The sequence below is a fragment of the Arachis ipaensis genome, chromosome B1 (assembly GCF_059453495.1).
Source record: "Arachis ipaensis isolate K30076 ecotype BB chromosome B1, ASM5945349v1, whole genome shotgun sequence".
In the NCBI taxonomy this organism is placed as follows: Eukaryota; Viridiplantae; Streptophyta; class Magnoliopsida; order Fabales; family Fabaceae; genus Arachis; species Arachis ipaensis.
This window is the reverse complement of record NC_142436.1, coordinates 116160309-116173398: the sequence shown is the minus strand read 5'-3', so window position 1 is coordinate 116173398 and position 13090 is coordinate 116160309. Positions and strand designations below refer to the sequence as shown.

The window sequence follows — 13090 nt, the reverse complement described above, 5'->3', positions numbered from 1 at the left end:
CTGTTCTTATGAGATATTATGTCATGTAATGCAAGCTAGTGAGACAGACTTCCTAAATATGAAGATCTGTTGTTAGCTTGATATAATATATAATTTTATATTTGATAGAAACCTTATATGAAATCATTTAAAATTCTTTCTTAGATTTTACTGCTCACTATTTTAATTCTACTAGAAAAATACCTATTCAGGTACACTTAGAAATTGTAGCTAAAAGTGAAAAAAAAAAAAAAAACGATGCCTTAAACAAAGGTTACGCTTGTCAGGTATGGAGACGTTTTAGTGAGAGATGCCTATTCGACCATTGTCTATTCTCAAAGGCTATGCTTTTCTATACCTAACGCTACACTTTTGGTGTTTGGGAATAGAATGCTACACTTTTGGTGTTTGGGAATAGAATGCACTTTTCAAGTACCAAAGACTACGCTTTTCAACTTCCATGCTTACCAGAATAAGCTACACTTATCCTTACTACTGCATCACCTGTAAAGCGTAACCACATTGTATACCATAACTACTCTATATAAGTGTAACCTTCGGTCCCTCGTTTTTTTTTCCCAATATATATATATATATATATATATATATATATATTCTAATAATTTTTTCTATAACCTAATATTTAGTAATATAATTATATATATAATCTTGCATTTTTAATTAAATTAGTCAAATATTATAAAATAAAAATAAAGTACACAATAATACTATATAATATTCTTCAAATAATAAAAATTATCCTTAAACAAATATATTTATAATGAACTAAAAGTATTGGGATGATCATAATTTTGAATATTTATACATCTCACATTAAAATAAAAAAAAAAGATAAGTAAAATTAAATTAGCTTTTACAAAATAAATAGAGTTACTCCTTAGCACATCTATAATACACTGCTCTTTATATAATGTAAAGAATTAGCAACAAAGGTTTTCTTGAACAGAAATATACTAGTCCAAGAACTTAGACCCTCTATCAATTAGTTCTTCCTTTGTCTCTTTAGGATTAGCCTTCGACCAAATATACTCATTGCTATTTATCTGAAAACAATAAGAGGACACTAAGCATAAAGAAGTGTGTCATTTTGTACCAAAACACAAGGGTTCTTAAATCAAAGTCATGAATTCTGGAACTTAGGCAGTGTAAAATCAATTGCAGAAAACAAATGTTGTACAAATACAGAGCAACACCATGCACTTTTGCGCCAAATAGAAACTGAAAATAGAGAAAATAAAATAGAAGCCTATGCAACTTAATTCCTTAATTTGAAAGCATGATAAGGAGTGAAGCAAAAGACAGATACTAATCAGCAACATTGACAAACTTGACAAAGGCGTTAAAATAAATGAGCACTAAATTTTAGCAAACATAATTATTTATATTCTAACTATATCAGAATTGCAAATTGAGCAAGTAATATAATATAATTTGAAATACTAACAACAGAAACTGCAGAAAGCACTTCTCCAAAAGAACTTTGTACAACGGTAACAAGGGCATACCTTGGGAGAACTGGGGCAAGAACAAGTGCAGGATTTTGGGAGAACGCAGCAGTTTCCGAAGTCGTCTCTACCTTGGCAGCATTTTGATTGAGGACAAGAGCAACTGAAACAGCTCCTCCTCCATTTACAGCACTCTGATCTGAAACAGCTCCTCCTCCTCCTCCTCCTCCATTTTGATTGATGGAGGGAAGACAATTGCAGCTGCAGCAATTGCATGGCCTGCAGCAGTGATACAAACAAAATTAGGAATCGCTCAGAGTTTCAATCTTCAAAGCTAAACAATATTAACATACTATTCATATGTGAAAATCAAAGAAAGAAAGGCACAGTTACGGCAACAACATTGAAGAGTGTAATAGAATTAAGGTTAATAACTCAGTGTAGTACTACAATTAATAGTCAAGACTTAAATGCTGAAGTAGGTTAGGACATTACCAATAATTTAGAATGTCACGAGAAAACTTTCTGAATCTAGCAAAACCAAATTATATACGCATTGAAAAACCTAAGCAATGTGCATTAAGAGATTCAGAATTTGCATTAAAAAAATCATACCCAGAGAAGCTAACGATACTAAAAAGAGAAAAATATCATCGAAAAAAGCAATTCTATCAAGACAAGGGACATTGATATCCAATTGCAGTGCAACCTCTATTGTAGTTGTTTTCTGAATTAAAGTCATGTGAGCATATATAGAATTAAAGTGATTGATCATCACCATAAACAAATTTTGTATTGTCTTTATATACCTTTAAAACTGATAACATTGCATAACTAAACACGATAAAGACAACAAGCAATGAATTGTATAAGGAACACGTTTAATCAACAATTCTAATTCCCTAAACTAACCAGAGATCTGGAACCAGTTAGACAATCACAGACATTGATAAAACTATTATTTCCTCTAACAGCAAGAAATCATCATTAATTTATTATTTATTGATGGCATCAATTGAATAAAACAAGCAAAATAGAAACTGCATATCACTAAATCCAGTTGTGTAAATGCTACTAAATAGCCAAGTAAAACACTGCACCTGAAGCCCGAGGGCCCATTTTCTCTCAACAGAGATCTGTGGTCTCATTCCTACTTGATAGTCCATATAACCTGGAAGGTGCCCAGCAACTGGAGAAGAAACTTCACTGGAATGATTACGATTGAAACCAGCATCCTAAACAGTTACATTATAAACACAAAAATAAGCTTTGCATGATATCCTATTTGAAAAGAGAAAACAAAGAAATCTAATACCAAGAACAGAAAATCTACAACTCCAGCACAAAATCCATAAGAACTCGTTCTAGCTAGAAAGATATATTCCATCACATGGAGTGTAGAAAGAAATACTGGGCTGCTTCCCATTTGACATGGGTATAAAGTTAGAAGCAAGTTAAAAAGTCAGATCACTTCATTTAAGATAGACAAGTGAAGAGATCTTGAGCAATTAGAGGGAAAAGAAACCCACCATAGTCTCTTGAACTATTTGACAAAGCAATTGCAACAGCACTCAACAGCCTGCTAGCCTCTGGTGCATCAAGAACTACACCACTTGCACTTTGAGGAGCAATGAGCTAGCGATATACAAGACAAGCAAGCAGTTACTCAGTGAAAACATTAATCTTCCAATGAAAAATTAGAGTGTTAAACCATACCAAAAATTCCTTTACACCAAAACATAACTGCAGATCATGAAAAGTAAAATTCCAGTCAAACGATTTGCCTGCATCACCCAGAAGGCAAAACAAATAAACAAAAACAAGTCCTCAAAACCAACCAAACATTTGCAAACAAAAAAGATAGTCAAAATTAGCACCAGTTTTTATTTCAAAATAGTACTCCATGCAATAACTTTTCACCTCATATTGCAGTTCAGATTTGATCTTGTATGAGTTTTTGAAATTCTCCAAGGGAATTGCACCTTTTTCCTAGAATCAAAGAAAACAGCAAAATTCCATTAATAGAAAACAGTAAAGAATAGGAAAACACACTTGGTATACTAAACTGATAATATCTTACCACGAGATTTCAATATTCATACTAGCAGCAACTAAACAAACTGTATTTACCACAAGATAATCCAAATCAAACATAATTTATTTAAAAAGAAAGTTATTTCTTAAATTCAAATCCTGAAACATGAAATTAACTAAGCATACCAATAAATTATTAGGACCATCAGCCATCCAGAGACGACAAATTGCCTCAATTTTAGAAATGAACCTACAAAATAAATTTATTAAGTAACATAAAAGAATAATGTTATCATGACAGTAGAGTAGCATCATTTCAACACAAAGAACCATTTCTCTTACAGTAATGCTATAAAGTGTTCTTGTAATTGAGATTTCATGCAAATTTGAACGAAGAGGGCTCGAAAGATAAACAAACCTTTCCCATGAAGAAGCTACAGTGAAATCATCAAAATGCTCAAACTGCATTGACATTTGAAGAAGGAGGTAGTAAAATTAGCACTACCCCTAATACCATCATTGCACGCAATAAGGAATCCACCAATTAATTAAGAAATAAGAATTTTGATTCAGTGGTAAGGAGAAAGAGAATACCACTTCCTCTGAAACATCAGTACTTTCTTTAAAAGTCTGATCTCTTCCAGTGAATGATACTCACCTCTTCAGGGAACAAATCTGGGTGTTTAGAAAATATTCTGAGCCTCAAATCGTTGTATCTGGAAGAAATGGGAACTACACAAATTAAAAGAGAAAAAGGATTATAATCAATAAAGCACAATAGATTGAAGCTATATACCAAGAGAAATGATCTAACAATAAAACCCTGAAGAAATATAAGGTACAAACAATTGATTCATACGTTCCAATAACATTATTAATCCTGTCAACTGCTCTCTCCCTAATTTGTGAAGCTTCCAAATAGCGATCTAGTTCTGCTTGTGGCCTGAAATGACACCAATCAACTACAATGAGATCAATTAGAGAGCAGAGTAGACCCCTTTATTATTTGGGGAAATAAGATGAAAAGTCCATTTAATCTATCCTTTGCTTGACGCCAAAATTACGATAGTAAAAACATGGAACAATATAAGAACAACAACTAATTAGAAAATTAGAAAACCTAAAATTAGAACCCAAAACTCCCAAAAATTCACAGAACCAATTGAAAATTAATATATACCTTCTCTATCTCAATTAGCCATTGCAGTTCATCATCACTATCAAAACCATACACACCTTCGAACTGAAAAGTGGGAGCGACTTAGAGAATGAGCGAGAAAGAGAGGATACAGAACAGAGAATGGTTACCTGGTGACAGAGAGTACTCCCTTCGAGCTCCTTCGCGGCGGCACAGCAACCCCTAGCAGTGGCGGTGGAGCTTCAGCGGCGACGGAGCACCCCCTTCTTCTCTCTTCCATCGCGTTTTCTCTCTTCCTCGAGCTCTCTGTCACTGGCGCTCGACGACGACAGCGAAGCCCTAGCCGGCGTCGTCCTTTCTTTCCTTCCTTCCCCTCTCCTCTCTTCTTCTTGCCGTGCTTCCGCTTTCTGATTTATTGTCTTATTTGGTGCTTTTATATTAGGCAACATTTTTAAAGAGCACCCAAAACATAAGGAAAAGGTTATTCTTTAAAATGTACTCTTTGGTAAAAAAAGTGCAACTATAGATAATTAGATATTAAGAATTTTAAATAAGACTACGCTTTATAAGTAATATTTATATTTATAATATTTAAAGAGATATTTTTTAAGTAATGGTATAATTATATTTTTTACTTTTTTATAAAATAATAATACGAAAAAACGTAAATAGATTATATTTTTTAAATATAGCTTAAAAAAGTGTGATTAAATAAATATTTTTATTGTAGTATCATGCCAAGAAAAATCAAAACTCAATTTGGATTCAGATTATTGATTACTTGTAGTCATGATAAAAATTAGTTTAAATATTAGAGTCAAAATTCTATCTAGTTGATTTATATAGATTGTTACAAGGTAATAGTTTACAATAGATTTTGGCAGGACATAGAAAAAATATTATCCAATTTATATTGAAGATAAACCTTTTAAGGTGATTCAATCGTCGCCTCTCTCACCCTCATCAGCGACACAGTTGCACAGATTAGAGACCATTGGAATAAAACAAAGGCTGTTGATATTTGATAAACACAACAATGACCCTCAGGTTAGTAAGTAGAACCATTTTCAATTTTATTTTTCCAACTCTTGTTTTCTCTATTTTATTGTATAAGTTGATTACAACATCTTTGCTTATGTCAAGGTTAATGCACTGTCTAACTAACCTTGTTATTGCAGTTTCTGAAGATAATGGTGATTCATGGTGTAGTTTGCTTTACGTTTGGTAGCAGGTTTGACGTAAGAAACTGAAGCTTTTGTTGCACTAGTCACTTGTTCGATTAAGATGCTCTTTTAATTAGTTAGTGCGCAGCACTGCACTAGTGAATTAATCATCTTTAATTTTATGTCATTAGTAGATATTTTGAACTTTCTTATTTTGTTCCATTTTACGTTATCTTTTTAACAAGTAAATAAGTTTAATTGACTGAGTTGTAACATGTTCATCCCTGTGAATGTGTTTAGTCTAATCCCTAAGACATTAGTTTGTTGGTTCAATGCTAATTAGATTTATTAATTTTGCAATTGATATTCCGGCTTCAGGCCTTTGTTTTTAGTCACTTATAGAAGCATCTTCGGACTTGCCTGAGCATGAATGGTTGGTCTTTGGCATCATATAATAAACCTCAGCCATCAAAGATTTCATTCATACTCAGGTTGTCTCTTTATTTTTTTAACATAAATTACTTTTAGAGCAAGGTCCTTTTGATATATGTACATTACTTCCTCTTCCAGAAGTAACTTCTTTCCTTCAAATCAATCCTTAACTCCGATCAATTTTCTCTTCTTAATTCCTTCCAATGGCTTCATGTGAGTCCTCTTCCTGCTTTCTTCTCCTCACTTTATTTTTCACTTCTCTGCTTTACTTTTCATGCCTGCTCCTTTTGCTGTTCTTCTTTAAACTCTCACAGATTGTGGAGCTTGGCTGCCCATTAAAGTCTTGAAATTTGATGCATGCATGCCCCAACTACTTCATTTGGATTAGGATTAGGAATCCATGCATAATGTGTTCTTTGGGTGCCTTAACCCAAATACAAAAATGGGTTTTGATTTGACTTCTTATATATGCTCATTGGTTTCTCGTTACTCAATATTAAATTTATTTTTTTGGGAGTCACAATTGAGTTTGCATTCTTATTTTCTTAGTAAAACAACATGACCAATCAGAAAGTTATTCTAATGAAGCAATCATAATTAGAATCTAATTTATTTGGATTCAGCTTTAAAATTTAAATTATCGTCTTTTAATTAATTTTTAGGGTAAGCAGCCTTTGGTTCAAAACACTTTCTATCCAGATTACTAACTTCATTTATAAAGGAACCAGGTTATTGTTGAATTGCCACTAGACATTAGTATCTTTCCATCTTCGTTTGAGAAAGAACATTGTCTCCAATTCGTCAATGTTGGGTTTGCAATCTAGAAGCTTGTCCTGTGTGTCTTACTGAATGTCCTAGTTAGAATTTAAATATACACATATAATTTGTGTCATTTATTTATATACAGGTAGCTTAGGGGCCGCAAATAATAAGTTATTGAACTTGCAATTTGATGGAAGAAGAGTTGGATTCTTGCAAGGATTTGGTACAAAAAGTTGGATCAGTAGGAAGCCAGTGCAGCACACTACTTTGGTTATGCAGCAACAGTCAGTTAAATCTTTAACTGCATCTACTGCTCAATCAATAGAGATCCAATGTAAGTTGTTTCATTTGTTTCTTCTAAATACTTCTTGCAAAAACTTTTATCTTGGCTTCCATGACATGCTTTTATTGATGACAATACATAACATCTATTACAAGGTTAGAAGATTCTTCTGAAGATATTCATTCTTCTGGTGTGACGAGTGAGCTTGTCACTAAGTTTCATGAGGTCAGTACTTTGTGTATAATCATCTTCTTTTTATTTGGTCCTCGTCTTTTGACCTTATATGGTGATTTAGCTACTTTGTTGGATTTATCTTCTGCATCTTGCATGATTATGTGGCCACTGATTTTAAGTCTATATTCAGTTTTCCATCTTCTAATTCGACCTGTAATTCAATATGTTTGTAGGTGGAGTTCTTGCTCAACACAATATGTGATTCAAGTTCAGTTGGGGAATTTGAATTAAAAGTAAGCAGAGTTATTGAACTATAAATTTTAGACAACAACCAGGAACCAAAAGCATATCAGCCAAAAACCAGCCAAAATGTGTTTGGGCTCCATAAAAAATCGGGTTTTGGTTTGTGCTCCGTGATCCCAGGAGCAGTTTTCAAACATATTATTCAAAAAGTGATTCTAATTAAACGGTTTTGTTTACTTTTTGGCTGATCACCTTTTGGTTCCATATACTTTTCCTAAATCCTAAATTTTAATCTCCCATATAATATAATTTTCATTCTCTTCTCTGAGGACAATAGGACTTGTTAACTACATTGTTAGTTTATCATTTTTTTTGGATGATAATAGTATGGCTAGAAGTCAAGATCTAGTTACATTGTTTGCAAATACATTTATCTAAGTATATTTATTGTTCAGAATTTTGGACATAAGTCTACATTTTATTATGTTTATTTTTAATCTTTTGTTGTAATTAATGTGATTGGAAAATAATGGTAGTGTACTATATTATTTTGTTTTAAAGTATTTCTTTTATTTTAATTTTTTTCTAAATTTTTAATGTCTTGCTTAAATATTTCTTTTAAATAATAAATAATCAGTAGTTTAATAATATAAATTAACTTTTAAAAATAATATTGACAGATTTGGAGAAATTTGAAACTTCTGTAGAATAGCAATTCTTTTTAAAATTGAAAATTTCTTTTGTGGGGGTTTTGGCCACAAATAATAACCAAGAATTGCCACAAAATGGCAATATGTAAGGGATAGAAAACCTCTACTAAATGATATTGTGGAAGTTGTGAAAAACTGCATAAAAAAGTTCGTGGCACCTCCAATTTTAGAGTTTTTGAAACTACCACAACTTTTTTTTGTGGGAGTTTGAAATTGCCACAAATAAGAGAAAAAACTGACACAGATAAACAAAAATCTTGTAGTGATTCATTTGGATCCATTAATTTTTGTTATCTTTTTATTAACATTTTATTTCTACAACATCTATTTAATTTAAAATTTTCATACCAAAAATAATTAATTTTTTATTCTTATGATAAGTTACACATATATTTAAATACTAATGTAGATTAATTATAATATAATCTAAAATAAATATATGTACAAGATAAATTATGTTTAAAAGAAAAAAATATCTTTAAAATGACTAAAATTTTAAAATTCTTAATAAATTTAGATTAAATTTAAAAATTAAAAACTGCTAATAAATTTTACTCAAATGGTTATAATTATAACACAATACTAATATAAAATTTATAGTCAAAATTATAATTTAACATGCTAATTAATACAATAAGAATATAACTTGATTATTTGTATTTGTATTCTTTTGTGTTTATTTATTATTTTATTATAAAATAGCTTTTTTTATTGAACTCCGATTAAATTGGTTGGACCAATAAACCAGTAAACTAGTAATTAAAATAGTTCGATTATCGATTCGATTTTTAGAATTTTTGTAAAATATGCAATTTTTCATATTCAGTTGTTTTTAGATGAAATTGTTTGTTAAAAAAATAAATAATTTAAAATATTTATCTATTTTGGTCCTCAAAGAATTTTGAATAAGACACTTTAATCCTTAACTAAAATTAATTACTCGATTGGTCCCTAATAATTAATTCTGTCAGTCACTTAGGTCCTTGGCTCCGTCAACTCTAACGGAAGACAAAATGGTCCCTGACAACTCTAACAGTGGACAAAATGATCACTAACAATTCTAACATGGGACAAAATGATCCCTAACCCCTTTGTTCAAAAATGACATTGTTCTTCTCCAATTTCCATCATATCTCGTATAACCTTAACATTCATACTTTTCCTTCTTCACCTTCATAGTCTTCTTTTCCATCTTTTCCTTCCTTCTCTTCAGCTTCAAGATCAAGCCATTGTATAACTGCCACGCGTGTCGCACCTACCTCAACATGTCATGGATCACACACTTCCTAAATTTCTGTGACTGGTACACCCACCTCTTCCGTACCTCACCCACCAGAAGCATCCACTTCCAGATCCTCGATAACAGCATCACCTCCAACCCTGACAACGTCTACCACATCCTCAAGACTAAGATCCATAACTGCACCAAGGGCACGCCTTTCTCTACTATCCGACAAGTAATATAGATTATTGTATATTAGGACATCATAAGAAGATATTCTTCTACGACATTGTATGCAAATTCTCATTTAAAATGAACTTCGAGTGCTTCATTCCTTCTTTTCCAGAGTCCAAGTTGACAAACTACTTTAACATCGTATCCAAACTATCAGTACAATGAGCAACGTCGTCGTTGCTGCTCATATGGAAACTGAAGCGATTACTGAATATTGGTTTGGAGAAGAAGCTGAAGAAAGCAATCGGAGTGGTAGACAATGTAGTCATGGAGATCATAGGGCATAGGAGGAGGGAGATGGCGACGACGACGACGAGTCTTAACAAATCAGACTTGCTGTCTAGATTCATGGGATCCATTGAAGACGACTAGTACTTGAGAGACATAGTCATTAGTTTTCTGAGTATGAATTGGTTGAGAACAAATTGAGGATTTTTTTTCTTGTGAACATTGAAGTTGCGGAGTGTGCATTGTATAACTTGAAGTTACAGTGTTAGACTGTTAGTGTTATGTGAGATATGATGGAATTAGGAGACGTTTTCGAACAAAGGAGGTCAGGGACCATTTTGTCTCCTGTTAGAATTGTCAGGGACTATTTTGTCCTCCGTTAGAGTTGACGGAGCAAAGGACCTAAATGACTGATGGAGTTAATTGTTAGAAACCAATCGAATAATTAATTTTAGTTGGAAATTAAAGTGTCTAGTCTGAAATTTTTTGAGAACCAAAATGGGTAAATACTCAATAATTTAACATGTTTAACAAATTTATTAACATAACGACTTTTAACTTTTACCTTCATATGAAGACTATTGGATAAAAACTAAATTATATATCCAACATTACATTAATCTCAACATCCGACCTTAGCTCAGTTGGTAGAGCGGAGGACTGTAGTTGGTGTAGCAATCCTTAGGTCGCTGGTTCGAATCCGGCAGGTCGGAAATGATTTCCTTTTTGTTCTACATTCTCTAACCACTAATAATCAATAATTATTCTGTTATGTCATGATCACCCAGCCACCCACAGTTTTGAAAAGTTATTCCTCCAATTCGAACTGTTTTGAAGTCAATTTTCATCTCTCTACATAATCATGTTTAGCCATTTATGTGTTGCTTAGAGTTAGAGGACCAATGCATGCAGACGTGTCTAACATACAGGAAACAAGATTACATACTCTCTTTTTATTTTGCCACGGACAATCAAGGAGGCTTTCATATGATGAATCATTAAACATTAATGGGATGATGATACAATTTGAATACTTTATTAGTGGTACATGTATACAAATACAAATATATACTCTATGTATGACCCTTTAGTCAGCTTTGAAGGCTGTCATGATATTCTTTTGGTTATTATTAGCTGTTGCTGGCTGTTATCCTAAGAAATGATATAAAGGGACCAAAATATTGATACATGCTTTTTTCCATTTATTTCTTTTCTCATACTACTCTATTAATTATCTTTATCTGTCTCAAAATTTCTACTTTTTCTATTAACAAAATTAATTATGTGTTAAAATTTTAATGAAAAGAATACATCATAAGTTGATAACCAATTTTCCATAGTTGGTTCACTTTACCGATCTTCAATTCATGAGAGATAAATATTTAATATATACTACTATGTATTTACTCATTTTATTACATTATTCAAAAGCTTTGGTCTGAAATAGATTAAGACGAGCTTTTTCTCGATCTAAATCTAAACTTTTTGAATAGATTTTGATTTTTAAAAAGAATATCGCATGTGTATGTGCATCTTTAATTTGGTATTATAGTACTATTGTAAAAAAAAATGTGCTATGGCGGCAAAATAGATAATACAATTAAATCTGATGGAGTAAAACAATTTGCAATTCTTAAGGTTTAGATACTTTGATCTAATATACTAATTGTTTTATATTTTATAAGTTTATACACCTATATTTTAAAATTTTAACTCAAAATAAATTACATACGGATCTCGCTAGGGAGAGAATGGGCTATTGAGTTACAAAATGAACATCCCTCATACTATCTAGAATAATCATCCGAGTACTAGCGATAATAAACATCTGCCCAAAAGCTTAAACTGATTTTGGGGTTCACCAAAGATCGAACTCTTGACCTTTCGAATCTAACGTTCTAATACCATGTCATAATACCACTCATCCCAAAAGTTTTAGCTGATAGAAAAAGGTAACACTAATGATTATATCTCTAATACTCCCTAAACCTCCATTGTACACATTGTATAAATATTCCATTAACTCCTCATACTTTCTCATTACATATTATTCAGGGACCGAAAATTAATAACTAGTCCATTACTATATCAAAATTCATATGAGAAAAGGACAAATAGGTCCCTGACCTTTTGTTCCGTGGACATTTTCGTCCCTGACCATTGAAAATTACTTTTAAGTCCCTGACCTTCACAAAACTTGGACGAATCAGTCCCTCCGTCCATATGCCTCTGTCAGGGACTGATCCATCCAAATGCATCCTTTAGGGACGGATCCGTCCAAGTTTTGTGAAGATTAAGAACTTAAAAATATTTTTCAATGATCAGGAACGAAAATATCCGTGAGACAAAAGATTAGGGATCTATTTATCCTTTTCTCAATTCATATTTTAGTGAATAAGAAGCTGGTCATAAAACCTACTGCATATACACTATTTTTTATGATAACTTGACATTTAAACAAGAAAAAGTATAGCGGTTTAATTACACATGTGCAACCAACTAAAATTTTTAGAAATTAGGATTAGATTCAGGAACACATCCCATTCAAACTCTGTTAGAATATAATTAAGATCAATTAGGATCAATTAGTATTATTTAGTATATCTGAATATTTATTGTAAGAGATTACGTCTTTATTATTACAATTCCCTTAGTACTTATAATTACCCTTTTATATTGTATTATTTTAGACAACTTGAATAGACAACTCAATAATATACAAATCCTTTTTTCAATTTAGTCTCTTGCTTCTAACATGATATCAGAGCCATGGTATCCTCCTTGAAGATGATAGGCCGTTTTTCTTGTGGTGAAATCACCGTAGATTTTACACTTTTTTTCTATGCCATTTTTTCTTTCCTTTGTCACTCCTTTGAAACTTTTTCACCTCACCGATTAGCCTGTTCTCTCTGTCTTGTGTTTTTTTTCGAGTCAAATGATCAAACACCATTGTCATCCGCTGCTTACCTATTCTCATGAAGAAATCATATAGTTTTCGCTCTCTTTCGACAGTTCCGTCTAC

General features: G+C 32.0%; 1 protein-coding gene, 1 long non-coding RNA gene and 1 other non-coding gene across 4 annotated transcripts; 2 read left to right on the top strand and 1 right to left on the bottom strand.

Annotated features, from left to right (window-relative positions):
• Nucleotides 1-738: 738 nt before the first annotated feature.
• On the bottom strand, nucleotides 739-5033 carry LOC107632478 (uncharacterized). 2 transcript variants are annotated; one of them, XM_021122929.2, is made up of 11 exons: nucleotides 4788-5033; nucleotides 4339-4422; nucleotides 4138-4195; nucleotides 3898-3941; nucleotides 3666-3729; nucleotides 3323-3434; nucleotides 3162-3229; nucleotides 2975-3080; nucleotides 2546-2680; nucleotides 1506-1724; nucleotides 739-1043 (listed from the first exon to the last, which is right to left on the bottom strand). In XM_021122929.2, the coding sequence occupies exons 1-9, from the start codon at nucleotides 4895-4897 to the stop codon at nucleotides 2661-2663; spliced, it is 666 nt and encodes a 221-aa protein (XP_020978588.1). In that variant the 5' UTR covers nucleotides 4898-5033; the 3' UTR covers nucleotides 739-1043; nucleotides 1506-1724; nucleotides 2546-2660. The 2 variants fall into 2 exon arrangements, with proteins under 2 accessions (XP_020978588.1, XP_088357752.1); XM_088501626.1 differs by lacking the exon at nucleotides 739-1043 and adding an exon at nucleotides 1941-2010 and having other exon boundaries at nucleotides 1587-1724.
• Nucleotides 5034-5497: 464 nt separating this feature from the next.
• Nucleotides 5498-8143, top strand: LOC107618884 (uncharacterized). The gene is made up of 5 exons (XR_001615407.3): nucleotides 5498-5664; nucleotides 5796-5855; nucleotides 7120-7308; nucleotides 7413-7482; nucleotides 7665-8143. It is a non-coding gene; the product is annotated as an uncharacterized LOC107618884 (long non-coding RNA).
• A 2554-nt stretch (nucleotides 8144-10697) lies between these two features.
• On the top strand, nucleotides 10698-10781 carry TRNAY-GUA (transfer RNA tyrosine (anticodon GUA)). Its single transcript is given in 2 exon segments — nucleotides 10698-10734; nucleotides 10746-10781. It is a non-coding gene; the product is annotated as a tRNA-Tyr (tRNA).
• Nucleotides 10782-13090: the final 2309 nt, after the last annotated feature.